Source organism: Cygnus atratus, chromosome 5 (assembly GCF_013377495.2).
Source record: "Cygnus atratus isolate AKBS03 ecotype Queensland, Australia chromosome 5, CAtr_DNAZoo_HiC_assembly, whole genome shotgun sequence".
NCBI lineage: Eukaryota > Metazoa > Chordata > Aves > Anseriformes > Anatidae > Cygnus > Cygnus atratus.
In genome coordinates, this window is record NC_066366.1 from 62,479,269 (window position 1) to 62,506,652 (window position 27,384).

The window sequence follows — 27,384 nt, forward strand, 5'->3', positions numbered from 1 at the left end:
TTCTATAAAAAGCTGCTATTTCTGCAAAACTGAAACCCGCTGGTACTCCTAGATGCACAGCATTCCCAGGGCTTTGCCCGGCTTCGTTAGCACGCCGAGCAGCAGCCCGGCATGGCTGGGTGCAGCCGGAGTTAAATGCAGAAAGGCCTTGGAGCAGAGCACGGGACATGGGGACAGTCACTCCTCGCCCTTGTAAAATTGCACCCCATTGCAAATTGTGAGGGTGCAGCCCCGTTCTCCCCCCATGGCAGGACGTGCCCAGCTGCCACCCACTCTGCCTTTTGCCATTTGAACCCAGAAATATTCCTTTAGGTTCCTCTTTGCTGGAAGAGTGCCTTCAATCTCCTCTTAAACCTTTTTATCTTCCCTCACGCCCCGCCGCAAAACAAAACAGTGCTTCTCCTAAAATATTGGGGCTGAAGTGGGGTCCTGGTAAATGCATGTGAGCGTTTGAGGGGTGGCACCAGCTCTCCCCTGGTGCGGTCTGGGGATGCACAGCAGCACCACGAGGATGCTTGGAGGCATCACGCACGTCCCAGCGCAGAGACAGAGCCGGCCAAGCACCGAGGCAGGGTTTGCTGCCTTCTGCTACCACGAGCAGAGGTTTGGCAGTAGCGCAGCTATTTCTAAATATGTCTAGGGGATGGGTGTGGAAGGAAATCTTACCATTTAGAGAGTCTGCCAAATTGCAATGTACTCAGCTTTTTAAATTGGGAGGCCCGAGTGTGCTGCTGCCAACTTCTTCATTTCGCTCTTTTCCTCTTTTATTGCTTTCCTATACTCATCCACAGCTGTTGTGTAGGATCCAGACGAACACCAGAAACTGGACTGTAAGAGAAATAACGAGATGGAATCGCAAAGTGACTGAAATGGAAAAAAGTATTCCCCTTTCCTCCCCCCTTCGCCGTCCCCATTCTGCCTGTCGAGTAACATCACTTCGTATGTCACTGCGTGAGTCAGTGAATTTTTTCATCCTTACTCGTCTGTTGACAGAGACCCTTTAAATAGCCTTCCGTCCTGAAGACATTAGGAGCTGCTGGCAGACCCGGTCCCACCACCTTCCCTAGGATTATTCTCCCTCTGATGGCTCTTTATGGCCCGATGCAGAGGCTATAAATGGATTTATTCTCTTGTTTGTGGCACTTAATCTAATGAGTTTAATTCGACTTCAGCTGCAGTTCAGAAACTTCAGGGAAAGGCTCGAAGTGCCATCTGGGCTCTCAAAGGCATCTGGTTAACCGGAGCCTGGGGATTCCGTCCCACTCGTGGAAAAAAACATCAAAACATTCAGCGTTTGGCTCCTCCTGTCTCTCCGACGGCCCTTTTTATTAGCCTCGTGCTAACGGTTGGCTCCGTCGCTGCTCTGTGCTTCCTCCTCCTCCTCCTCTTGGGTCCCCCCGACCGATGCCGCCTGATTTCGGCTCCGCATACCGCTCACACAGCATCTGCAAGAAGTGCCCTCAACTCCGCAAACCCATCTGACAGCTTCAGAGACCATTTTTCGGGTGGCTTTACAGATCGCTGCCCTGGCAGCGAGTCGCTAATCCAGTGGGCGCTTGGGTTTTCCGTAGGGAATTTGGGAAGGCAAAGCCCGTGCCAGGGTCAGCCCCGGTTTGGACAGTGCCCGTGACACTTGTCGGGCATCTCAGGAGGCTTCGCAGGATGTCCTGACAGAGCTGCTTGCCTGGGGCAGCAGGCGCAGAACTTGGCTTTTACCCAAATAAATATTTAAGCAGCCGGGCAGCTGAAGAACCCATAATAAAATGTTCTGAATGCGCGTGGGTATACAAACCCAGCAAACTGCTGAGGACCTGCTCCGCCGTCAGCTGGGGTACCGCCTCCGGTACAACTGGGCTCTTATCTCCAGGCGTTCCCAAAGCTATGTGCTTTTTCTTTTTTTTTTTTTTTTTTGCCTTAGGTTTGTTTTGCAGACTTTATCTTGAATGAGTTTATGTTAAAGATAAGGCAGTGATACCTAGGTCTGTCAGCTTGTGCCTCGAAACAGAATTTGCTGATTCAAAAAAAAAATTGTAGTCTTAGGTTTGAAATGGGAAAGGAACGGGTTTTGAGGTCTCATTTTTCTAAGAATCATCATGTTGAAGTGCAAAGGCTATAATTTTTATGAGTCATTGGTTCAAGACATTGGTGATCCAGTGCAGAAATAACCCACTTCAAAACACATTTCCTAGCTGAGGGTAACTGGATGAGCATTAAAGAGAGGATTTCCCCTAAATGCTGTCTGTGTTACCAGTAAAATTATGGAGTTTTCAATGCTTCGAGAGCTAGGCTAACCAGCTTGCCGGCCTTTTAAGGCAGCCAGAAGTGGGGTAGAAAAATGAATGGCAACTTCTTCAGAGAGTTATTTTTCGTAAAATATCAAAACTGGATATTGAAAGTAGTGTGCTTTCCCGTACTTCTAAATTTTGGAGAAGTCGATACATCCCCAGACACCGCTTCCAGTGGATAATGCCATGTTGTGGATGTGGTCGGTACAAGAAAACCACAGATCTGATCTCTCATCATGACAAGAACACGTCACTTAGAGCTCTCACATCGTCACTTGGTGTCCCCTGACCCCTCGGTGTGCTGCTTCGCCGCCTGTGGGACAATCAGGGTAGTTTGAACCTTCAGTGGGGACAAAGCAGCAAAATCCCCTCTTCTTTCATGCCAAAACCCATGGGTTTTGATTCTGTCTCTACATTCCCAACTCCTTTCCCATGGCTGGGGCCAGGGCCAGCCGCAACGCACCTTGGTGTTAAAGATGCAGCAGCCGCGTGATTCAGCCCAAAAGAGCGTAAATTTTGAATTTTACAGCCTGCAGGGCAGCTATTTTTCTTCAAAGCCAGTTTTCTGTGCGCAGTCAGTCGAGTGTCCTGTGGAGAAGGAGGATTTCATCCCAGCTCTGCTGCTCGTCTCCGGGTGGGAGATAAATGGGTACAGCTGGGCCGGCTGAGCTGTGCATGGGCTGGAACAAAAATGAGGGATTACACGGGAAGGAAAGGCCAAGGGTTTGTCTGCAGCGAGACACAGCACAGGCACAGACAGGCTCTTGCAGGCGAACGGGAAAGGAGATGCTGCAGGGAGCAGAATGCCTTTGTCCAACAGTTGGGGAAATTTATCCTGGAGGCTGAAAAGCCGCCTTCCCCGTCACGTTTCTGAGATGCCTGCTATGAAAATCACATGCGTGTGCTCCCCTCGCCCGAGGGCATTTCCCTCTCTTGGTAAAACCCAATGGGTTCGACGAGCCCCTTCTGCTGGGGGCTGCAGAAATGGTTCCCACTCGGATCTGGATGAGAAGAGGTTTCTGAAGCAGGTTTTGGTGGCACTGCCCCTCCATACAAGCATCCTGGTGGCTGCCACCAGCCGTGCCGGGGCTCGCGGCAGGAGGAGGAATAGCTGGGTTTCCACGCGCTTGCACAATAAATAGAAATAAAATGCTAAATGGATCATTTACAGTAATTTCTCATAGATGTTGCCAATGCCATCTGTCTTGTGTGTACAGACAAGGAGTCTCTCTTGAAACAAACACAGGCCCGGAGGATGACAACAAAAGCATAAATTGAAGAGCGAGCTCACAGCGCATCAGGAGGTCGCTGCTGCAACCCACCCGCTTCTGCTCGGAGGTGACCTTTGGCAGGAGCAGCCTGGTGTCAGCCGAAAAACAGGGAGGAGATGTTAACAGAGGCCTTCGCGTGTGGATTTGGGGCTGGAACTGAACCTGGGAAGATGTTTTACCCCAGAGGACAGCTCCAGCGAATGGCCATCTCCAGGCGCAGCGTGACTTACCGCACAGCACAAACCTATATCAAGGACTTGAGATTTCTCACTCCGCTTTTGTACTTTAAAGACGTCTCTCTTGCTTTTATGGCCAGAAGAGAGGGGCTGGGGCTCTGAGCAGCTCCTTGTCCCAGTTTCCAATTAACTGGAGCACTACCATCTGCAAGCCCTTACACCCCGGACAGCCTCTGCTTTAGCTACAGTAACTAAACAGCATGTTTGCCAAGCTCGTCTCTATTCAAAACACGCTTGAAGAGCCTTTGTAAACTTATTAATCATAAGCAGTGTCAAGGATTTTTTTCACCAGTAGTTTACTGAAAGATTGAAAAGCGCAGCCAGAAAATGTGCAAAGTTGCTTTTCACTTTTTCTCTAATTCGGGGGTAGGAACTGCAGACACGCAGACAGTGGTGTTCGCTTGCCTCTTGTGTGCTTGTAGCACGGCAGGGTTCATTTTTATTTCCCCCTGCAACCCAAATTTCTGCAGTTGGCTTCAGTGGGGTTCTGAAGGCTCTGAAAGGCTGGTTTGTCCAGCAACCAGCTCTTGGGGTGAAACTTGTGGTTTTTCACTTGAAAAAAGTGCTCAGCCGCGGAGGAGCAGCAGTGCTCTTGCATGGCAAGGATGCTGCTGTGCTGTGCCCCGCGGCAATGCACGGCTTTGAAGCAGCTGCCGAAAACTTGCAGCATCCTTTGTAATCCGAAGATAGCGTCATGAACAACTGAGAAACTATAAAAAGTCGCTTTGAAATCAGATGGTCAAGCGTTGGGCCGTCTCCAGCAGATTGCTCTCAGGAGCCGAGCTTGGCCTGGAGCCCTTCTCTTGGCCTCTTTGAATGGTTTCAGCTGAGCGGCAGCATCAGTTGCTAATGCACCATAAATAAACAGCAGAGTATAAACCTTGCTAGCAAAATACCAGGGGAACTCCTCATTTTAGGCTCTGCTGTGTGTTGTCCCATGCTCATGATCCTGGTTATCCCAGCAGATTTTTTCGTAATGAGATAAGCTGGAGGCAAGAAGAGTGAATCAGAAGAGCTGTCTGTATTCGCGCTCCGGGTATTTATTGCTAGAAATGGTCAAAAAGTAGTGTTGAGTGGAGGTGAAACTAGCTGTTGTGGGGAGGGAGCTCAGCATGATGGACAGTGTTTGTGTAGTAATAATAAATCAGTGTGCACTTTAATTAATTAAAGCTGTGTCAGAGGGTGGTTTGGGATGGGAGACCCGCAGTATGGAGGATGGGTAAATCCAGAGGTGCTGGATGAGGAGACACCAGGACAGAGGCATCTGTCCTTGCATGTCACCTAAAATCACATGGCCCCGATGTGGCAGGCACAGCCAGGTTGTTAGTTGTGCCCCAGGGGAGAAGCAGAGGTTGTTGTACAAACAGCACCGCAGGCTGGGCGTTGTGGTGCCCTTTGTGGGATGGGATAGCCCATGCTGTGGCCCCATGGAGCTCACGGCGTCTGCAAGCAGGGAAACAAAGTCCAGGGACGGGACACAGCCTGCCAGGGAAGCCATGCTGTAACAAATTTAAAAAAATAAAGTAATTTTTGGAATGTGCTGTTTATAATGGCAGCCATACCCTGGCAAATGTGGAAACTGCATCGTGTCCAGCTGTGTGATTTAGCAGCGCTGCACCTACGTAGGCTGCTGGGTCCTGCTCCATCCCGAGTGCTCCAGCTGGGGATGCTCCAGGGATGTGCCCTGTGCCTGAGCACCCAACGGGAGCATGGGCTTGGAGAGAAACAGACTGCTTACAAGAAAAGCCAGATGTGTCTGTCCGGCTGGGGATGGTGGGAATCGTGTCTGGTAGAGGTAGATCTGGTTTCTTGGCTCATGGTGTGTCGCTGGGTTGGGGCAGAGCCTGCTCGCAGCCTGGTGTTCTCATCCATCGTTTCTCACAGGGAAAGAGGCTGGGGTAGGAAACATCTGCTGCATCACGGAGCAGCACAGATGTGTCTCCTTCAGGTCACGTGCTGGCCACCGAATTCCAGGTTTAATGGTATCCCTGTGGCTGGGACCAGACAGCAAACTCCCACTGCTGCCGGCGTGGTCACCACATGTGTTGGGTAAAATGCTGACCGTGTAATCCCTCATGGTGTGGGTGATTACCGGTTGTCCTGCTCAGCATCCCTCCTGGTGGGGAAGTGCAGCCTGCTCCGACTCTGTGCATCCTCTCCTCCCTGGTGGACGAGCCCGCGCGCCCTCCTGGCCATGCCAAATGAAAACAGCAAGTTTCTCCCCAGGCAATCCATTAGGTATCGTAACGTGTACAGCTGCAAGCTTCAGTGTGCAACTGAGATGGGAATTGTGGTCACTTTCCTTAAAGCGTCAAGGATTCACAGCTTCGCACATTTCTGTGCATTTTGGGGGAAAACAGCTGGAGACCACCAAGGGGTTTGAGCAGGGACAGCCAGCTGCAGGGGCAGCTCTAAAGCTCTTCCTTGCAGGCTCAGGTGTGACCAGAATCTCCTTTTTTTTCTAATTTGAGCAGTACTTCAGAGCTTGCAGGTCTTTTTGCAATCTTTCATCATTGCAATGAAATGGCTTTGTGCCCAAGTGAATGCCAGGACAGTTCCTACCTATCGATCTATGTGGAGCAGAGAGGAGATGGAGCCCTGCTCCCCGCTTGGGGTCCCAGTGCCAGCAGGGACCTCTGGACACCCTCCAGAGGGTTTCTCCTGAGGGTTTCTTTGGTCTTTGCTTTCCCGGAAAGCTCCTTCCCACTTGGAAGTGGATGCATGAGGTGTGACACCCCAAAATACTTTTGCCTGGATATGATCACCCCAAACCCCCAGAACAGCAAGAGCCCTGTGATGGAAGCCAAATGTGTGGCTCTTTAATTGGCCAAGCTGCAGTTTACGTGACAAGAATTGATTCCTGGGGAGGATTTTGTTACCCAGTCACCCAAATCGTGTAATCCCTTTTTCCTACATATTTTTATGTGTTTCTCATTTTCATTAGTCATGCAGATTGTGTGCTTTGTAGAAGCAAACCATGATACTCCCATGGCTTGAAGCACTGATGCACTTTGATGCTCTTCATTTTCAGTTACGTGGTTTTAGAATTATTCCGTCTGGTTTGGGGCAGGGAAGTGGGAGAGGCTGGAGTTCCCTGACAGGAACCCCTGCCCCCAGCCCAGGCTGCCCCCAGCCCCATCCAGCCTGTCCTGGGGCACTGCCAGGGATGGGGCAGCCACAGCTCCTCAGGGCAGCCTGCGACAGGGCCTCACTGCCCTCTGAGGGAAGAATTTCTTCCTCATATCTAATCTAAATCTACCCTCTTTTGGTTTAAAACCATCGTTATCACTACATGCCTTTGTAAAAAGTCCCCCCCAGCTCCCCTGCAGCCCCTTTAGGCACTGGCAGGCCGTTGTGAGGTCTCCCCGGGGCCTTCTCTTCTCCAGGCTGAACACCCCCAGCTCCCTCAGCCTGTCCCCACAGCAGAGGGGCTCCAGCCTCTGAGCATCCTCGGGGCCTCCTCTGGTCTTGCTCTAATATGTCCGTGTCCTTCTTGTGCTGGGGGCCCAGAGCTGGGTGCAGGGCTCTAGGTGGGGCCTCACGAGAGCAGAGCAGAGGGGCACAGTCCCCTCCCTTGCCCTGCTGCCATGCTGCTGCTGGTGCAGCTCAGGACACGGGTGGCTTTCTGGGCTGCAAGCACACATTGCCGGCTGGTGGCAAGCTTCTCATCAACCAACACCCTCAGGTCCTTCTCCCAAGGGCCACTCTCAATCCATTCCCTGCCCAGCCTGTGTTTGTGCTTGGGACGGCCCTGGCCCAGCTGCAGGACCTTGCACTTGGCCTTGTTGAACCCCATGAGGTTCGCACAGGCCCACCCCTCAGGCCTGACCAGGTCCCTCTGGATGGCATCCCTTCCCTCCAGCACCACACAGCGTGTTGTCATCAACAAACACACTGAGGGTGCACTTGATCCTACTGTCCGTGTCATTAAGAAAGACATTAAACAGTACTGGTCCCCGTACAGATCTATGAGGGACACCACTTGTCACTGCTCTCCACCTGGACATAGAGCTGTTTACTGCAACCCTCTGGATGCGGCCATCCAGCCAATTCCTTGTCCACCAAATAGCCCGCCCATCAAATCCACATCTCTCCGGTTTAGAGACAAGGATGTTGTGTGGGAAAGACAAGGGTGTTGTGTGTGACATTTCTAGTCGGATAACTAAATAAGTGGCTTGACTCTTGAGTTGCTGCTGTGGATGGGAGAGAACCAGGCCTGTCACCTAGGTGCCTGAATAGGTGGGTTAAATATTTATAAAGAAAGATATAAAATTAGATAGTTAAGATATGGGGTGGGAATGGTGCCAGGGTCTGGCAGTGCTTGTGTTTGCGCTGAGGTGGCTGTGCCTGGGAAGTGCTGTGTTTGACCCGAACACCATGTTAGCTCTCGCCACTGGTGCAAGGAAGGTGGTTGTTTCAGACAGGCTGGGTCTCAACTTCACTTCTATCCATAGTAAAGCAGGAAAATCAGCCAAGATACTGCAAGTCACTGGGTGTTATTCCTAAAGGAAAGATTTTCTTCTTTTTTTTTTCCCCATTTTTCCATCCTGCCTTTGTTAAAGAGGTCTGCTTTTTCCCCAGACATCAGGCATCCAGAAGAGCTCTCCCTTTTGAGGAAACCCAGAGATCCATCAAAGAAAAAAAAGAAGAAGCTGGATGATCAATGTGAAGATGAAGCCTTTGAGCTGGAGGGCCCACTAATCACGCCGGGGTCGGGTGAGTCTGGGTTTGCTTTGTGGTGATGCGCTTATGGGGAGCAGAGTGGGAGGAAGCAGCCAGGTAATAAAATGGGAATGCATGCGGGGAAAAAATGTATAGCAGTATTGATCTGACCAAATTCCTTAAGGTCTGTGCAAGAAATGGACCCCGAATTATTTCCATAAGTTATCCAGGGCTGCTGCACGCGGTCATGACGGCGCAGATGAATGCCTGGGGCTGTGAGGTGTGCAGGGGAGCAGAACAACGCCAGGCTTTATAAAATAATAAAGAAACACATAAAATAAAAAAGAAAGTGTGACCACTTCAGCATGCAGATTGTGTTACTGAAATGTTTTCTTACCCTATTAAGAAAGAAGTTAAATGGAAAACCATTCCTAACTTCAAATTCCAGGTGCGTTTTAGGCAACACCGCTGCTTTAAACCTTATTTATAGCCCACCAGAAATAGTCTTTTTATTAATTGCATTAGTGCTCCCTAATGCTAAGGGCGTGGCTATAGGTGGTAACGCTAAAAGAAAGCTCTCATTGTCGGGGGTTTCTTGCTGCTGCGGGAGTTTGCCAGTGTGGCTCACAGAGCACCGCTAACGAAGCAGCACTGCTAATGGAGCAGCACCGCTTGCCACAAGCAGCAAATCAATGCCGGGAGTGTTTGCAAGCAGAGGGGTGTTCTGGCTCTGCTCCGCAGCGGCTGGAGGCTGGGGCTGGAAGGATGAAGGCGGTCAAGTGGGAACACTTTAACCCTAATGGACTCGCGGAGACAGCCGCAGCGATGCGTGCTGGCGGGCGAGCGAGACATGCCTGGCTGCCAGCGCTCCTGGATTTAAATCCAGCGACAGCAGAGAAGCAGGGAAGCGTTAATGTTAAAAAACAAACAACCTTGGGATTCAGTAAATTTGTATTAATTGCTCTTGAATTAACCAAAGTACAAGTGAAGGTCACAGCAGCGTGCTCGGTGGTGCTCTGCGGGCACGGTGCTCACCCCTGCATGCCTGCGGGCAGATTCACACGGGGCACGGGCACAGGGGAGGGCTGGCATCTCCCCTTTTCGGCAACCAGCTGGGGGGGCAGCTGTGGGTCTGCATCCCTTGTGGGATGGAGGGGCCCGGGGCTCCTGCACAAGCTTCCCAGCTGCTCAGCACCACCCTGGGCACTTCTGGAGGGTGGGCTGCAGAAGCCCCTTGGGAGCTTTGCAGCAAGAGAAAAATACTCCTTTTCTTCCTCTGTTCTCACTCTTTCTCTTCTAAGTCACTTAATAATACTTCTGGACTAGTCCTCATCCACTCCTGGCTAGAGGAGCTTTCCCTGCATCTTTCAAAGCTCAGGCCAATTTTCATTTTCGTTTGGCATTTCCATCAGGAGAGGTAGTCATCAGCCTTTCCGAAAGGCAACATTCACAGAGAGCATCTCTGTTAGATTAATAGGAAATACTTGGCTTGCTTTGTGGGAAACGTATGCAAAAGACATTTTTTAATTTAAATTATTTATTACTCTTTCAGTGAGTCACTTTGAACTGTCTTACAGTTTTTTCTTTCCTGCACTACTTCTGTGAATGAAAGGACTTTTGCTGCAGGTTTAATTACTGCAGCTACCTGCAACGTTTAGGTCCCATTAGTTAGACGTCATGTTTTTAATCTGAATAAATTGTTGCTGCTGTTGTTCCAACATCAGTTTGTGCACTGAATGCTGATGTGAAATGAGTTAACATTTCTGGATCTGCTTGTTTCAGTGCATATAGATTTAATGGGCATTTTTTTGTCACTGAGGACCCCACATCTGGCAATGCAACCAATTTAAACCTCTGTAGGCAGAGCTGTCAATATACCTGCAGTAAGTATTGCCTAACACTTTCCACTGAAATTCTTGTTTTCACTTGTTTATAAGTTAGCCAAGTTTATAGCTATTTAAGCTGAAACTTTCCATGACAGTGCCTGCCACAGGCAAATTTTTTAAGGAAAACTTCTGAAATGTTTCTGAATGACTTCAGCGACCTTCTCAGAAGGTGATATGGAGAACATCCACGGGGAAGCTTTGCTCCTCTGTGCTCTGGAGCAGAGACTCGAACAGAGGGGAGCAGGGCTTGCACATGCATGGATGTCCATGTGAACATCTGCCCGCTTTGGGGCAAGAAGTGGGTTTTCCTTTCCTTGCTCCATGTTCAGCCCTGTCTACTTGAAGCTGGCACAATGCAAGGGCCGACGGATGGCGGCAAGGAGAAGCCGCTGCCTTCTCCTTGAAAGTGTGAAGCTCAAAGGGGGATATTCCCATCCTGCCGTGATTCCTGCAGCATTTTTGCTCAGCCTCAGCTTTCAGCTCTGTCCCAGTGGCAGGTTCCCACACTGCTTCCCAGTCCCCAGGCTTTTGGTCAGAACATGAATCCCAACCAGGGTGCCAGCTAACCCAGCAGCAGCATTAAAAAGCATCCCAAAGGTTTTCTGGTTCGATGGCACCTGCCAGCTTTCACTTACATTTTCCATCCTATCAGACAGTTAATAAAAAGGCCAGTTCTGTGTATAACCCCCTCAAAACGGTGTGAAGTTGGTTCACTGACGTCGATTGTGTTATCTTCCAGATGTCGTATCATGTAGCTCGATTCCAGATCGGACCGGATTGCTGGGCCCAGATGTATCCCTCTAATTCAGTTCAGTCCTAAATATTGTGGGAAAACTCTCGATCGAATCCTGCAGTGTTACAAAGTGTTTGGAATACTTTTTTAATATTCTCTGAAGTTTTTTAATATACTTCAAAACAGCTGGGGATGTGGAAGATATTTCATCATGAGGAGACAGATGAAGCTATCTGGAGCTGGGTTTCCAAAATGCAGAACCACGCATGGAAGAGCTGGGGGGTTGCACATCTTCCCAATAGGATGGACTCAAACCAGTCTTGTGGCTCATCTTTCTGTAATTTCTTGCACATTCAAGGAGCTAGTGCTCTTCTAAGGTATATTTTGGGTGCATTGTATCACACATCTGAGCAAGCTGGAATGGGAAACGTGATTTCAAAAGGACACAATCCTTTCCCAAAGAGCCAAGTATTGGTCTTCCTAAATAGTGGTGCACAGATTTATTCCCAGCAAATGATGTTGAGCTCATTGCCTGAATTTTATACGCAGTGGAATCACTGACATTAGGATACACTTGTTAAACTTCCTTTACTTTCAAAATTTGGATTTTATACTCTTAGCATAAAAATCAATGCTCCCATGAGATAAGCAGGGACTCATTAGCTGTCAGCTAATATGGGATATGAGATGCCAAGTTAGGTCGGATTTCTTCTCTTCGTAATTTGTAATTTTAAAAGTGATTTTTTTTACCTATACAAGCTGTAAAACTTCACCTAGGATTAATGCATGCCTTGTGATCAGTCCTGCACCAAATAGCACCACTCGCTCAGCACATTAATATCAAATAGGCCATCTAAGCAAGCTTTTCTGTCCACAAAAATGCCATGTTTCCATGCCTGGCCAGTTCTTGTAACATGAGCATAAGAGCGTGGAGTCATTTGGGTTACTTTGCCTGCCGAGTCAGCTGGCACTGCTGCAAATGCTCAGAAAAATAGTGCTTTTGATGAAAGTTGTGTGCAAAGAGACGGGCGAGCTTCTGGGCAGCTTTGCAAGTGTTTCACGTGTTGGGAAAAAACAGGTTTACAGTTTGTTGGCGACTGAGGGCGTGCAGCGGGGCAGCAGCGGGAGAGCACGCATCTTGCGGCTGCATCGCTGGAGGAGCCTCCCCGGCAGTAAATCAGGGTGAAAACATGGCAGTTTCGGGTCTGTGTTGAGAAGTGGCAATTGCCAAAACCACAGAATCACCTCGGTTGGAAAAGACCTTCAAGATCATCAAGTCCAACCGTTAACCTGACTGATCGCAGCAGTTTGATGCGTTGCTTGCAGGAAGCTCAGAGAATCCACATCTTGAGTGTCCCGCTCGAAACCATTTGGCAAGAAAGACAATTTTGCAAACTCACCTGAAACGCCTCCCTGATTTTAAGCGAAATCACTTTAACTAGGGGAGTCTCAGCCAGAGGCCGGCTCTGCACTGGGGTTTGGGTGGTTAAACCTCACGTGTGCTATTCAGACCTCTTGCAAACATTTGTATTTTCAGCTCCGCTCCTTCCCAGCCCTCCCGGTGACTTTCTCTCGCCTTCTCACTTCCCTCCTTTCTTTCCCTCTCCATAGGCACCGATATTCTTTACATCGGCCCCGTCAAAGGTGAGCTCCACCTCCTTAGGACTTTTGTGCTCTGCCTCTGGTCTCTCTGGCCGTGCCCTTAGTTTATTTTCCTGCTCCTCTAAAACCTTTGACTTCCAAAATCTTTAAGCGACAGGTAATGCCGGTAAGTGGGGGGCCGCTCGTGTCCCAGCTCAGGGGCAGGCGCCAGCTCCCGAGGCTGGCGGCCTGGGAGACCTGAGGGTTTTCCCATGGATTCAGCCTGGAATGGCTTTTCCATCAGTTTTGCTCTTGGAGAAGAGCTGAGAGAGAGAGAGTGAGAGATTGGGACAGCTTGTCATGGGAAAACAAGCAGCGCAGTGTTTTCCTACTGCGGAAAAAAATGGTAAAAGAAAAAGGGAAGGTTTCTCATCCGCTGGCTTTGTTTTTGTGTCTGAACTGGCTTTGTACGGAGCAGGGCTTGGCCGCAAGCTAACTCCCGGCGTTTCTTCCTCTCGCTGGTAGGAAACATATATTCGAGCCCGGGACTGTACAGCAAAACCATGACGCCAACCTACGACGCTCACGACGGCAGCCCCCTGTCACCCACATCCGCCTGGTTCGGTGACAGCGCCTTGTCGGAGGGGAACCCGGGCATCCTGGCCGTCAGCCAGCCTGTCACCTCCCCAGAGTCCCTCGCAAAAATGTACAAGCCACAGGCGCTTCTCGATAAAGCCAAAATCAACCAAGGGTGAGTTCAGGATTTGTTTTTCTTCTCTCTTCTATTTTTTTTCCCTTAAAAAAAGGTCTTCCTTAAAAAAAAATAGATATATGTGGTTTTAAATTGCATTCTTGAAAGCGTCGTCGCGAGTTCGCCAGAGCTCTTCGTGTGTGTTATCCCTTGTTGACAATTTACAGATGGCTGGATTCGTCCCGATCTCTTATGGAGCAAGAGGTGAAAGAAAACGAGGCTTTGCTGCTCCGGTTCAAGTACTACAGCTTTTTTGACCTGAATCCAAAGGTACAGAGTTATTCATTTCACTTGCACCTTGCAGGTGAATGTTTTGGGCGAAGGATGCCTGTGTCTCTGACGTGCACTTGTGCTGGTAAATCCTCCATCGCTTCAAAAATTGGTGGTGTGTGCATCAAGCCTGGGTGTGCGCACTGCCACGTCCCGGGCTGCCACAGGGCATCACTCAAGTTGCCCTAAGGGATGCTTTGGTGGGTGGCCATGAGGCTTTCCAGTGCTGGATTGACGTGAGCCTTGAAAAAGGTTAATTGGGTGGTCTTTGCTTGTGCTGGGAGCGTGGGAGATGGCGGGTCGTGCTGCAGCACGTGTTTCACAGCCGCACCATTTCTCGCTGTGCGCAGTACGACGCGATCAGGATCAACCAGCTGTACGAGCAGTCCAAGTGGGCCATTCTGCTGGAGGAGATCGAGTGCACAGAGGAGGAGATGATGATGTTCGCAGCGCTGCAGGTAGGAGATGGGCCCAGACACTTGTGGTTTTGGGTGATGTGGATTTTGTGGCTCTGCAGACATCTCCACTGATGCGTTGGTGGGAGGCTGGGTTTCTCATGCTCGTTTCCCGTCTCCTAATACTCACTTGAGCTTACTGGGCAATTTAAATGTTTTCTGCTTATTACTTCTCATGAAGAAGAACTTAGTCCTCTTTTACCAAACATGTTTATGTCTGCCTTAACTTTTAGTTTTACCCTTTCTGAAAAACCCCAGTAAGGACACTAGGTTACTGAACTGTGCGTTCCTGGCACGCTGCCCCCTGAACAGCTGGTGATAATCTGTGGGTTTCCCAGAACTATTTATTTATCTGTTTTATGAAATACTTGGTGTTATTTGGCATAAATACTACACCTGCTATTGACTTCTGTGGGATGGATGGCAGGCCATTTACTATGTGTGGTCTGGCGCTCCTTGTTGCAGTAGGATGCAAAAACATCCCCAACAGGAGCAAGAGTCTGCTCTTAGGGCCCCTCCCAGGAAGAAAATAGTGAGAACAGAAATGTGAAGACTCTGTTTAACTCCCTGAGCAGTCCAGAGGGGGTTGTGCATGGTCCTTAGAGGGAGATTTTGCAGACTTTTTGGTTTTCCATGGTAAAAAGAGCTGCAGTGCAAGAGGGTGTAAAATATGTGTGCATGAGCACACCCGCACATTGCATTAGCTCAGCAGCATAACCATCGTCCTGTCACAAACATGGGCTGTGCCATTAAAGCAAAAGTTTTTTGCCATGGCCAGCCCAAGGTTTCCAGGTCGCAGGAGCTCCTTTGTTCATGGGGCTGTGCCTTGCCTTTCAGTACCACATCAATAAGCTGTCCATCATGTCGTCGGAAAACCACCTGAACAACAGCGACAAGGAGGTGGATGAGGTGGATGCTGCGCTCTCCGACCTAGAAATTACTTTGGAAGGTGGCAAAACGTCAGCGATTCTGGTAAGGGCTACAGCTGGGTGTGTGGTGGCGTGGTGCCTTATATGTCCCCTCCTCGCCTCTCACCAAGCAGGAATGCTTTTTTTCCATGCATCCAACCAGTTTTATTTCCTTCCTCTCCCTTTTTTTTCTATTTCTGCTCTTGCTGAATAAAAAAAAGACCATGGTGGAGCAATGCAGAACACAGAGCCCAATAATATTTTTCATTAAACTAGTGTTTTTTGAAATACAGCTAGGTGGTTTTGGTGGCAGGGGACTCCAGGCAGTGTCCAGTGTGGGGCCAGCATGGAGCTGGTAAAAGCTCTTTGAGCATGGGCGCGTGTTGAACCCAAGGCTGCATTTAAGCCGTCTCTTTTTGGGGTGTTTCCAGTTAATTTAATTGGCATTGCCACAGGAATCGAGTGCATTAACACTTTTTTCCTACAAAGATTGGAAGTCCAAACTGTGTTGGAGAATTTCTGGAAGAGCCAGGATCTTACTGAGCCCCCTGCACCAAGCCACCTTCTCACTCAAATAATGGAAAACTCAAATAAAACTCATTTGGTTTCTGTTCTCGCGGCTGACTTTCCCAAATTCCTCACACTGATGTTTCTCTTCCACTGTTTTCTAGTTCACGACAAAGTTTTACAGTATCTGAAACAGCTGCCATGATTTTCAGAAATAGCTTATGCTTTTGAAACCCTGTTTTTATTAGACTGGATGTTAGCCTGGAGTGGGCTGTGTCTGTATTTCAGAGGGTTCCTTTCTTTCTGAGACATTGTTTTAACACTGGCTTCCCACCTTCAAAGTTGCAAGGCCCGAAAATTAATTTGCAGAAAAAGGACGAGGTCCAGTCAGGCTTTGTCGGCACAGCCCGGCTTTTCCAGCACTTTTGTACATTTGTCCATTCTCCAGCACTTTTGTACATTTGAGTTTCGTTTAAATTCTGAACCTCTCAAAACCTAAAAACCCTGAAATTTTCCAATCTTACAGTTCATGTAATTTTTTAAGTGTTTACAAAGGGTCTTTTAAAGTTAACATCCACACCTAGCCTGCAGATATTTGCAATGTTAACCGCTGCTGCTCATTCTAGTGTTCCCCCAGGGAGAGCACCATCACTTAGATGCAACAGAAATAAGGACCAGTTGTTAGAGCCAAGATATCTTTTATAATTTCCTTGCAAAGCAGATTTGAAGTGCAGTACTAAGGAGCAGTCCCTGCCAAACAGGAGTGAAGAAGACAATGATTCATCAAAAAATATCCGTCCCTTTCTGTACCGGTTGCTAACAGTAGCCATTTCCAGAGGCATTTGAGTAATTGAATACGGATAATGGGCAATTAGTGGATTGTTTGTTTAGATTCTGCATTTTTTTCCCCATGGTATCTATAAACAGCATTGCTCATTGCAGACAGAAAGTAAACTGTCTTGCTTCTGGAAGCTGCTGTAGCACTGTTTGCTTTCTTTGTCATTCGAAAACCCTTTAGTTGGAGCTCGTGGGAATTGAAAATGCCACCCTCTGTATTCTACTCATCCAAAATACAGAGGTACACCAAGATAAACTCAATATGAAAAAACTAGGGAGGCAAAAAAAGCCTTCCTAGACTCTCAGGAAGCCCTTCCACAGTCCTCCAGGGTAGTGCAAAAGCAGCATCTTTTTCTTTTATTTGTAGTGTAAGGAAATCTTAAAGGAAGAGAAAAATCCCTGTGCAAGCACAAGCCAGTGTGACAGTCAGTGACCTGGCTGGGAACTGGCTCTGCAGGGCACGGGCAGCAGGAATTCCTTAAAAAATATAAAAGATTGTCCTCTGGTTTCCAAAAAGCACTTGTGCAGTAGATTTTCTCTGTGTGCTTCGCCGCCCCGGAGCCCCCACCTACCTGGGCTCTGCTGGGGCAGGTGACTGAAGGGGATCATTTTTATTTTCAGGGTGACATCACTTCCATCCCAGAGCTCGCCGACTACATTAAAGTATTCAAGTAAGTACTGATGGGAAGAGGTGCTTGGGAGACATAAGAGCAGTGAATAATTAATGGTCCTGACGCCTAATGCCCGTTTCTTCCCCCTCCTGACTTGAGATTTCACCGCACACCGCTGTGTTATGGTGCATGAAAAACCACTGAGCTGTTCTACCGCAGCTCACAGCATCTGGGCACCCTCGCTATTAAAACCTTTTACTTCTTCATCCGGCACTTGGCACAGTCACTGGGTATTTCGCGCTGTCCCCAGCCAACCCATTTGATCCCGAAGCTGATCACTTCTTAAATATCAAACCCAATGCAGCCACCCCGGCAGGTACGCTCAGGATTTATGGGCTTTGTTAATTTTGCTGTAACTTGGGTGCTGGCGCGTGGAAACTGGGAACGGCAGCAGCTGGACCCTGGCTAGCACTTTGGCAGCCACAGTTGCCTTTTGCAGTCCACTGCCTGCTGCAGCACAGGTGACGGTGAACGGTTTGGAGACGGTGAATAAACCTGATGGGATTTCACAGGGTAGGAACAGGAGCAGAAGAAAAGCGGTGGCAGCGAAATAGCTCCCTAACAAGCCTTTATTTCATAATCGTGTGGTTCTGGAGCCAGAAGCTGCTACTTGCGTGCTGAAAAGCACTTTTCTTCCTCTGCGGACGTGTGGTAATGAGGCTGGTCCCGCTCTCCAGGCTTGTGTCTGCTCCAACTGGGGCAAAGTTTCAAGGCTGGCGCCTGCGCCATGCTTTGGAGTGGGTGGTTTTTTCCCCTTAAAGCAAACCATCAGACAAAAACCTCCTTGTTTCCTTTGATGTGCTTATTTGCCAATAAAATCAGACACAACTCAAATTGCTAATTGCTCACAAATTGGAGCACCAGTGGTCAGGAGAAAAGATGGAACCGCAAGAAGATGCTGGTTCCCTCCTCCCGTTTGGTGGAAGCTTCAAACCCTGAGAATTGCAATTTGAGTCCAAAAGACACCATAAAGGCACCGGTGGACAGTCTGGGAGCTGGGCATCTCACCTCTGCTGCCTGCACATTTTGCCAGCCTAACTTCTGCATCTGCTTCATGGCAAGTGGTCACTTGCAGCCTGATTGCTGCTGCCCCTTGAGGACAGGGAGCGGGAATGAAATCTATTTTGGATGTGCCTCTTGTCGTGCTTCATCAGGGAGGAGCTGCAATATATTTCACTATTATGTGTATGCGTCCTGTGTATACGTCCCCATATGTCCCTGGTGGTGCTGCAGAGACTCTAGGGACAGCGCGTGGTGGTGCAGCTCCCCGGCAGGGGCTGTCCTGGGGTTGGACATCCCCCAGGCTGCTGGCAGCAGCTTTTCACAGGTGACAGGAGTTTCTGAGTGCAGCAGCTGGCCTAGGAGCTGAGCAGTCCCTTGAACCAAACCCCATCGCCTGGCGAGCTGCGGATTTGCACAGTAATGTCCATCAACCTGTCTGGCAGGCCCAAGAAGCTGACACTGAAAGGTTACAAGCCATATTGGTGCACCTTCAAAGATACCTCCATCTCCTGCTACAAGAGCAAAGAGGAAGCCAACGGGACACCTGCCCACCAGATGAACTTGAGAGGTAAGAGCAGCATACGCACGCTTGCAAGCTATTCCAGTAATTGTCTGCCACTGCTGCATCTTGGTTTTCCACTCGTTTGTGTTCCTGGCATGCCATCCTAGGGCTAGATAAATACATATGTGAAGGAAAGAGGGTGACTGGGTTTGATATCATGGTATAGACTTAGATGTCTAGCAAGCGTGTGGTCCACAGCCCCATCAGAAAGTGCTGCCACCTCCTCAGTAGCACAGCTGTTGGGCACTCCCCACTCTGACCAGCCCATTTTTCGGCTGCAGAGCAAAGCCAGGCAGGTTTATGTGAGCCCAAGGAGACAGCGTCCCAGTTTCCTTTTCGTCACAGCTATTCAAAACTGCTGAACCAACTCCAACAGCAAAGAATGGGCCTGAGCACACTGAGCTGCAGAGAGGAGACCGTGCTCTCCTTCTGCTCCTGGAATATTTTTTTCTTCCTCTCCCTGGCACTGTTTGTGGGCAGCCTCGCTCAGGTGCTCCCCACAAGCCTTGCACACCAGGTTTCACACTTCCTCTGGCTGCCTGCTGTTATGTCGAGTCAAACATCCCTCCTCCAAGAGCGACCAAACTTCAGAAAGGTTATTTTTGTAACCACACAGACAAATTTTGTGATGCCAAATGACTTTAGGGTGCAGCCCTGAGAATCCCAGCCTGCAGTACATTTATGGGAGCTTTTGGCATATTTTCCTTGGCCGTCCCAATTCACCACCCCCACGCTGGCACAATGGCTCGTAGCCCTTTGCAGACACTGAAAACGTGATGCTCATGCTCACCGCTAAAGATCGCAGTGAGCCCAGCCAAAATAGTGACAAAGGGCTCAGGATCCAGCTAGCCACCACTTCCTGCACTTTCATGAAAATTTAGGGGTCACGTAGTGTTTGCAGGCTGTTGGGTCCATTCCCAAGGCCAGGGAAGGTCTGGGAGATGAGTCCAGTGGGCAGGTGTTAGCCTTAGCCTCGTTGCTTTCAAACCAGATCTTGCTTGCTTCCCTCTCTTTCCATCCACTTGGAAAAACGGCTGTCTGTCAGGGGTTTTGTCCCTGCGACATGGAGCGCTTGTCCCGTAGGAGATCTGCTGCAAGACCTGTGATGCCATTTGCCAGAGTTTAGCTGGAGTGCTGTGCCTTTTCGTCTCCTTTTTTTTCTTCCTCCTTGCTGAAGCGCACGTCTTTACACACACGTTGAACGCTGGCTCCCTCGTTGCAGGATGTGAAGTCACCCCCGACGTGAACATCTCCGGTCAGAAGTTCAACATCAAACTCCTGATCCCCGTTGCGGAGGGAATGAACGAAATCTGGCTTCGCTGTGACAACGTAAGTCCGTCGGCTCACCCCGCGTGGCGTGGGCCGTTTAGCTGCTGCTAATTAAAACAAACAAAACCCCAAAGCACGTTTGCATGCGGAAGTATTCGGTGCTGATATTACGAGCGCCCTGAATTGGGAGTGCCGCATCTCCTCCACTTGGTTTTGTCCATCCGTCCATGTCGCGGCGGGGTTCTGTCCGTCTGTGGCTGTGCACCAGGCTCCCCAAAAAGGACACTGGGTGTTCTGGCAGGCGGGGGACGGTGCCAGCTCCCCCTGCTGATGGTGCACGGGTCTCGTTTGGGCTGCAGGAGAGGCAGTACGCCAGCTGGATGGCCGCCTGCCGCCTCGCCTCCAAGGGCAAGACGATGGCGGACAGCTCGTACAGCATGGAGGTGCAGAACATCCTCTCCTTCCTGAAGATGCAGCACCTCAACCCAGACCCGCAGCTGATCCCGGAGCAGATCACGACCGACATCAACCCCGAGTGCCTGGTGTCGCCTCGCTACCTGAAGAAGTACAAGAACAAGCAGGTAGGTGCCGGCCGCCTCGCCGCAGCCTCGGTACGCACCGGGCTCCGCACGCGCCCGCTTCGGCAGGAGCCGGTGGTTAATGCTGCGTTTGGACACTGCCTTTGGGTTGGATGCACACGGTTACTAAAATGAGCGCCCACTGAAGTCCGCGGACCCGGCAGCAGGGAATGGCACCCACCACCATCGTTACGCTGATAGGTGACGTGCACGCAAGCAGCCTGGGCTGTGGGGAAGCAATCAGTGTTGGTTCCTCTTGGAGCTGTTTTCACCCCGCGCACGGCGCTGCAGGAGGGTGCTGGAGCAAAGTCCAGCAAAGCCCGGTCCAGCAGCGAGACCAAATCCCGGTGCTGGGATCAGAAGTTGCGCAGAGCGGGTGCGGAAAGCCTCAGGATGAGCGGAGTTGCAGTTGCTTGCACTGCTTTGTACAGACTTGGCTGTAACGTGGTTTGCATTTTTCTCTCTTCGCTTTTCCACTACTTCAAAATGCCAGTCTTTGAAACATTGCTTCATTTTAAATTGCTGTGACTTGCGCTTGAACTCCACACTATATTCAGTCCGTGCATGACAGAGCTGAACTGTTTTGTGGTAGGAATAAATGCATGGCATTCTGAAAGACATTATATTTCAGTTCAGCAGCAGAAATAAGGAAGGCATTGCTCCGTGGCCTTTCAGTGACTTAATGGTTTGGCTGCAGCTCCGCAGCCTGTGCTGTATCCGACCTCTCAAAACCAAGAAGAAGGCTACAACTCAGAGAAGCAGGAAAAATATAACTTTTTATTGGCACAGCACGATGATTTCCTGGCAGTGGAGTTATATTTTATATAGCCCTTATTATTCTTCTGAATAAGCCTTTATATCCACTTGGATGGAGGAGAGGCTGCATAAATATCCAGTTTTAACATATATAATACCTTCTAGGCTTGAACTCGGTAAAATGGAGGCACCTGGAAAAATATTAGCCCGCAGAACTTGCTTACCGTGCAGGTATCCTCGCTATGGAAATAACCCCTGTCGAACCATGGGGACGAGCAGGAGCCCTTGCCTGGCTCAGCACCCCGTGGGCATCAGCTGAATGTGGCCAGGGGCAGAGTTTGCAGCCTCAGAGGCTGTTTGCTGGGAGTGGCTGGGAGGGACAGACAGGAGGAAGGACAGAGGGAGGAGGGAATGCAAGGAATTTGGCTGTGAGGGTCCCCCCTCCCCGTGCCCCGGCACCGGGGAGGAGGAGGACGTGCAAAATGGGAGTTGGCAATGGGCCTCGCAAGATGATTTTAAGACGCAGCAGCCCCAAACCCACTCAGGGGTTGTTTTTCTCCACGTGCCGCTGCAGCAGTGTAGGCTTGGCAGGTTGGGTTTGGGGAGTGCCAAATACTAAAAGCAAAAAAAAAAAAAAAAAAAAAAGAAAGAAAGAAGAAAGAAAAAAAAAAAAACATTTGCATTCAGGGCTCTCAGCTGCACGAGCTGGGAATTGGCAGGGGTTTGATGTCCCTGCCTTGTCCCCAGGCAGCGCCTGGCTCTGCTGGTGGCATCCCGCAGCCGCTTCTTACCCCAGCAGCATCTCCATCATTTCTCTGCGTATCTCAAATAAAAGCAGCTCTTGAGCTCAAGGCCTTTTCCATGCAAATAAATAGAGTTGAGTTTGCACAGAGGCAGGGGGAGGAGTGGGAGAGCAGGAATTCTCCGACCAAAACCATTTCCACGAGAAGCCGGCACTGCACCGGCACGAGGGGCGAATCTGCTCGCTTGTCCCCTCTCCGCGCTTGCGTTCACCTTGGCTGCTTTTCTGCCTACGAAATTGTGCATGGTTTGTTGTTTTTTTTTTTTTGGCTTGAACTTTGGTTTGCAGATAATTTGCTCTTTTTCTTTGCTTTGTTGCCATATTTCTGATCGCTTTTTTTTCTTTCTGCCTCCTTTTCTTTTTTTTTTTTTTTTTTCGCCTTGCCATCTACAGCCAGGCTATGTAAGAGACTTGGTAAGTGACAGCAACAATAAAATTAAGTTAAAAAACTTAAAATAGTCTAGACCCCCCTTTGGTTGTGAGAGCAGCAATGAAAAAAACTAACAAAACCCATCCTCCCTGAGAAACTCTAGCCCCGTTTGTTTTTTGTAATGGTCCCCAGTGATTTATGCTGCGAAAGTAGAAACCCTACACCAGAAATTTGCCCTGCCGTTTGCTCACATCCTGCGTCTTAAACTAAATGAGTCTGAGTGCTCTCTGCCTTCAGACAGGTCAGAGCTCTATTTGCTTTCTGTGTCTGGAGATACTAAGCAAAAACAGCTCCATCAGCCGTGGTCCCGCTCTTTGAGCAATAATAGCTGAAATACGTCCTCAGGGTAGAAATTGTCATTTATCTGCACTGCTGATAACGGCGCTGACCTGCACCGTTCCCAGCGCCGGCCGAGCTGTGCCTGCTGGCGTGGCCGTGGCGAGTGGGGTGCCGGAGGTGCCGCTCGCAAGCCCCGTGCCTAACGCCGCCGTGTCTCACCGCACCCAGATCACAGCCCGCATCCTGGAGGCCCACCAGAACGTCGCCCAGATGAGCCTCATCGAGGCGAAGATGCGGTTTATCCAAGCGTGGCAATCGCTGCCCGAATTTGGCATCACGCACTTCATCGCAAGGTCAGTGGGCGTGCTGGGCAGAGCAGGGTGTGTGCCATGAATAAACACACGGAGTGTGTTCCCTATGAGCATTTTCCTGGGATTGGGAATGACATCCTTGGGTTAAATCCGTCATCTGCGACTGGTCAGAATGAAGCCATAGCTCCAAGGAGAGGGGATTTGCACGTACTGCTTAGGACCTGCAAATGCACCCCTTCTTTCACACCTCTCCGGTGGCACATCCTGGCCTGTGAAGTTGCACCTGAACCGAAATTAAAAGCATTAATCACATCGACTGTGTCGGTGTTAATCACATCAATTTATATTTTATAAGTTAACTGGGTTGCTGGATTTAACACGTTTAGCTCCGCGTTAGCTCGCAGTTGCTAATCCCTCGCCGTGCCGCAGGTTCCAGGGGGGCAAGAAGGAGGAGCTGATCGGCATCGCCTACAACCGGCTGATACGGATGGACGCCAGCACGGGCGACGCCGTCAAAACGTGGCGATTCAGCAACATGAAGCAGTGGAACGTGAACTGGGAGATTAAAATGGTAAGAGGGCAGATCCCAGCTGTGCACCTTGTGCCCTGCGCCCAGATGTGTGCGCCGCAGGGTTGCAGGGCCCTCTGCTCGGTGTTTAACACAGGTAGGCCACTTCCCTGCTTACGTGGAAAAGACATTGCAGTCAGTTTTTGTACATCAGCTTTTAAAAAGTCAGATTTTTGTTGCTGTTTTCCAAAGCGTGGCTTCTGGGAGGCGGTTTGCTGGCACGAGGCTGGCTGGAAGGTCACGGTGCACTGCTGGAAACAGGCAGAGCGATAGCATGTTTTACTAAAGCTTTCAGGCTCTTTTTCTGGAGGTAGCTCTGGGGTGGCATCCTTCTGTGTTCACATAAAATAGTTTCTCCCTACCTCCACCCTCTGGAGATCCATCAGAGCTTGTCTGAGCTGCTGATGGAGCCAAGTGTGACCCTTAAAAACGAGGAAAGAATTCAACCTCTAACTAAGCCGGTTACACAATTAATGCGTAGCAGTTTTGGCCTGGTCTCTCCGAACACCCACTCAAGGGCAGTGAAACAGAATCAGACTTCAGGACTGAGGTTCAGGCGTGATCCTAACCAGTAACAGCAATGTGCTGAGCCTTTATCCATATTAAAACCCATTTACTTGTGGCACAGCTCAGACGTTCCTGTAATTAATGCAAAGCAAGAGCAGGCACTTCACTGAGCTCCAAAATAGTTGTTTTCCCAACCACTACATTTGGGTGCACAAACTCTGTGCTCTTTCCCAGCACAGCACCCGATCTAGGCTTCCAGCCACTGTGTGAAGGCTGTCCCCGCGTGCTTCAGAGCACATTGAGAGCTGCTGGCAGAATTATTCAGGCTCGGAGTCTTTGTTTGGACCCAGTTTGCAAACCCCTGTATCCGAATTGCCCAGACCTTCTTTTTCTGCCAGGAAAACCCCAGCATTGCCCCTGCAGAGCTGTTGGCGTCGGGGGGACGAAAAATTCCTGGGCGTCGGGATGGGCAGGCTGTGCAGTCACTCTGAAACGAGCTCCCCAACCCCGTAAAACATTCCTACAGCAAAACTTTAGCGTATAAATCCACAATACACTCGCAGGGGAACCGGGAAACAAATCCCAGCCCTTATTAACAGTCCTGTGTCCAGCCTCTGCTTCTCGTAAAGCACAGGGTGCGCACGCACAGGCTCAGCGCCGAGAGGCACGAACACGCTCTGTAACGGTCTCTGAGGCGAAGGAGGCTTGCTCGTTCCCAGCAAGAGGCTTTTCTGTCCCCAAAAATTCTAGCAGTAGTGGCTGCAGCACAGTTTGTGTAGCTGGGTTTCTCTCGGGCAGCACAAACGGTTCATGGGGAAGGGACGCGGCGGGGATGCGCGCGGTGCCCCTCACCCCGTGGTTCCCTGCCCTAGGTGACGGTGGAGTTTGCAGATGACGTCCGGGTGTCCTTCATCTGCACGGAGGTGGATTGCAAGGTGGTGCACGAGTTCATCGGCGGCTACATCTTCTTGTCGACGCGAGCGAAGGACCAGAACGAGAGCTTAGACGAGGAGATGTTCTACAAACTGACCAGCGGCTGGGTGTGAGGCCCATGTACTGTACGCCGAGAGGAAACCCCGTGGCCGTATTAATATTTAACTTTAAAAAGCTGTTATTTGAAATATGCTGCTTAATAAAGTAAGCTTGAAATGTATCTTTTTTTTTTTTTATCATGAAAATTTTTGCATTACCAGACCAGTTAATCTGTGTGCACTAATGAGCACTTCTGTTAATTTGCTATAACGAGACTGTGCCTGGGCCAGGTGATGCTGCCTGCCCCCTTTAGATACCGAACGTGCCGGCAGATCGGGATCAGATTTGACTGACCTTAAATAGCCAAATTTCTAAGAGAACTCTAAGCCATCTTCTTTGAAAGCCATCCAGGGCTTTAACTATATGAAGTCTATTTATCATGTTTAATGCATGAGTGTTTTATTTCTTTTTTTTTTGTGTTCTTGTTTTTGGTTTTGGTTTTTTTTTTTATTTTGTAAATTTGACCTGTTCGGAAGTTGTCCTACCCATAAGTAGAATTTCGATCTCTCCTTTCACACTACATGCACCAGGACTGCTGCAGGTGCCTGACATTATTTTGGAGATAGCTGCGTGTGGCCTTGAAGACGACCTTCTGTTAGTCTGTTATAGCTTGGTTTATTTGTTAACTTTCCTTTTGATAATCATTTATATTGTCTTTTTTTTTTTATTTTTACACCATATTGTATTATGACACTTTTAGTATTCACCAGCATAGCCACTGTTCTGCCTATGATATGCAAACTTTTTCATTACAATATGAAGTAAAGGTCTATGAAGTATAGATTTTGTGTAACTAATGTAAAAACACAAATTTTATAAAATTGTACAGTTTTTTTTTTAACTACTCTCACAAGCCAGCTAGAATATCGCATAGATCTGGTGTATCAGCATTAACTGTAGTATGCCTGTAAGGGATAAGGGGAATAACGTGGGGGGGGGGGGGTGTGGAAACAAACAAAAAACCGACAAACCCACCAGTTTCAGCCCAGTTTTTACCTAAGTTAAGTACGCCCTCGGAGCTGGGCCAGGAGACCCTCAGCGCCGGGCCCCGGGCAGGGGCTGCGTTAGCGGCAGCGGGTGGCCCGCTCCTCCTGATGCCAGGAATAACCAGTGTTGCGTTCCCGTAGTCTGCGGTTTCAAGACTATGTATAAATGCATTTTATTTTAAATAAAAGTCAAATCTTTTATTTAACTGCTGCCGTCGCTGGGTTCTGTGGTTGTGCTGCGCCCCCAAAGCCCTTCTCCCACCCCTGGGGCTCCTCCTGCCCCTAGTTTGAAGGCTGAGGATGTGACCGGGGGGTGATTCAGGGGATGTGACCGAGGGGTGATTTAGGGGATGTGACAGGGGTGACTGAGGGACCACCAGGCTGTGCAGCAGCCTCGGGGCCACCCTAAAACACCCCAGGAGAGGGACACGGACCCTTTGGGAAGGGCACAATCCAGCTCACGGGTTCAGGTTGTCTTTTCCAACACAGCAGAGCTGCTGATGGGGCAGGATGGGGACGAGAAAGCAATGCCAGCCCTGGGCGAGGACGCACGCAATGCCCACAGCATCTCCCCCGGGGTTTGCTCCCTGCAGGCGGGGAGGAAGCCAGGCATTTCGCCATCGCTGCTGCATTTCTGCACCTCCCCTCCAGTTTATGCGTTCCCCTCCAGTTCGTGCACTCTCCCACTGGTTTTGCTGGAGCTGCACCCCCAGGAGCTCGCACCCCACCGGCTGCGCGCGGGTTGATGCACGTGGGACGCGGGGAGGGCTGGGAGGTGGGGACGGCGAGCCAAAAAAAAAGCCCCTCTACAAGAGGGACGAGGTTATGCTGGAGGGGAGGGGAGATGGGGGAAGGTGCATCTGTCCCCGTGTCCGTCCCCATGTCCGTCCCCATGTCCCTCTGTGCAGCTGGGGGAGGCAGAGGGCGCGGAGGCCGCAGGAAACGGTGCGGAGGCTGCGGGGGGAGGTCGGCGCTGGGGCGTGGGAAGGCCGAGGCCGCTCTCCTGCCCCCAGGGATGGGGGAAGCCAGGAGCCCCACAGGCTCTGGGGGAGGCTGAGGGGGCCTGGGTTTTCGAGGCTGCCTCTCCCTTCCCCTCGGATGAAAAACTGCAGCTTAAAATGAGCTGTCGGAGTGGGGCGGAGGGGGGGGGGATAACTGAGCTGCAGTTTACCTCGAAGTCTGGAGAAGCAGCAGATAAATCGTGGCACGAGGCTAGTAAGTGCTGGGCTGCCTGGCGCCGATGGGGATG

The 27,384-nt window shown here is 50.0% G+C and overlaps 1 protein-coding gene across 1 annotated transcript in view; it reads left to right on the forward strand.

Annotated features, from left to right (window-relative positions):
* The window catches only part of FERMT2 (FERM domain containing kindlin 2), a 47,828-nt gene extending 21,487 nt beyond the window's left edge, over positions 1-26,341 (forward strand). The window contains exons 5-16 of the mRNA XM_035551124.1: positions 8,374-8,508; positions 13,180-13,405; positions 13,573-13,675; positions 14,026-14,133; positions 14,968-15,102; positions 17,004-17,053; positions 18,499-18,623; positions 19,840-19,946; positions 20,246-20,467; positions 22,960-23,084; positions 23,472-23,613; positions 24,990-26,341. Of these exons, the coding sequence (XP_035407017.1) occupies positions 8,374-8,508; positions 13,180-13,405; positions 13,573-13,675; positions 14,026-14,133; positions 14,968-15,102; positions 17,004-17,053; positions 18,499-18,623; positions 19,840-19,946; positions 20,246-20,467; positions 22,960-23,084; positions 23,472-23,613; positions 24,990-25,163 (1,652 nt within the window). The 3' untranslated portion in view covers positions 25,164-26,341. The remainder of the gene's footprint in view (positions 1-8,373; positions 8,509-13,179; positions 13,406-13,572; positions 13,676-14,025; positions 14,134-14,967; positions 15,103-17,003; positions 17,054-18,498; positions 18,624-19,839; positions 19,947-20,245; positions 20,468-22,959; positions 23,085-23,471; positions 23,614-24,989) is intronic.
* Positions 26,342-27,384: the final 1,043 nt, after the last annotated feature.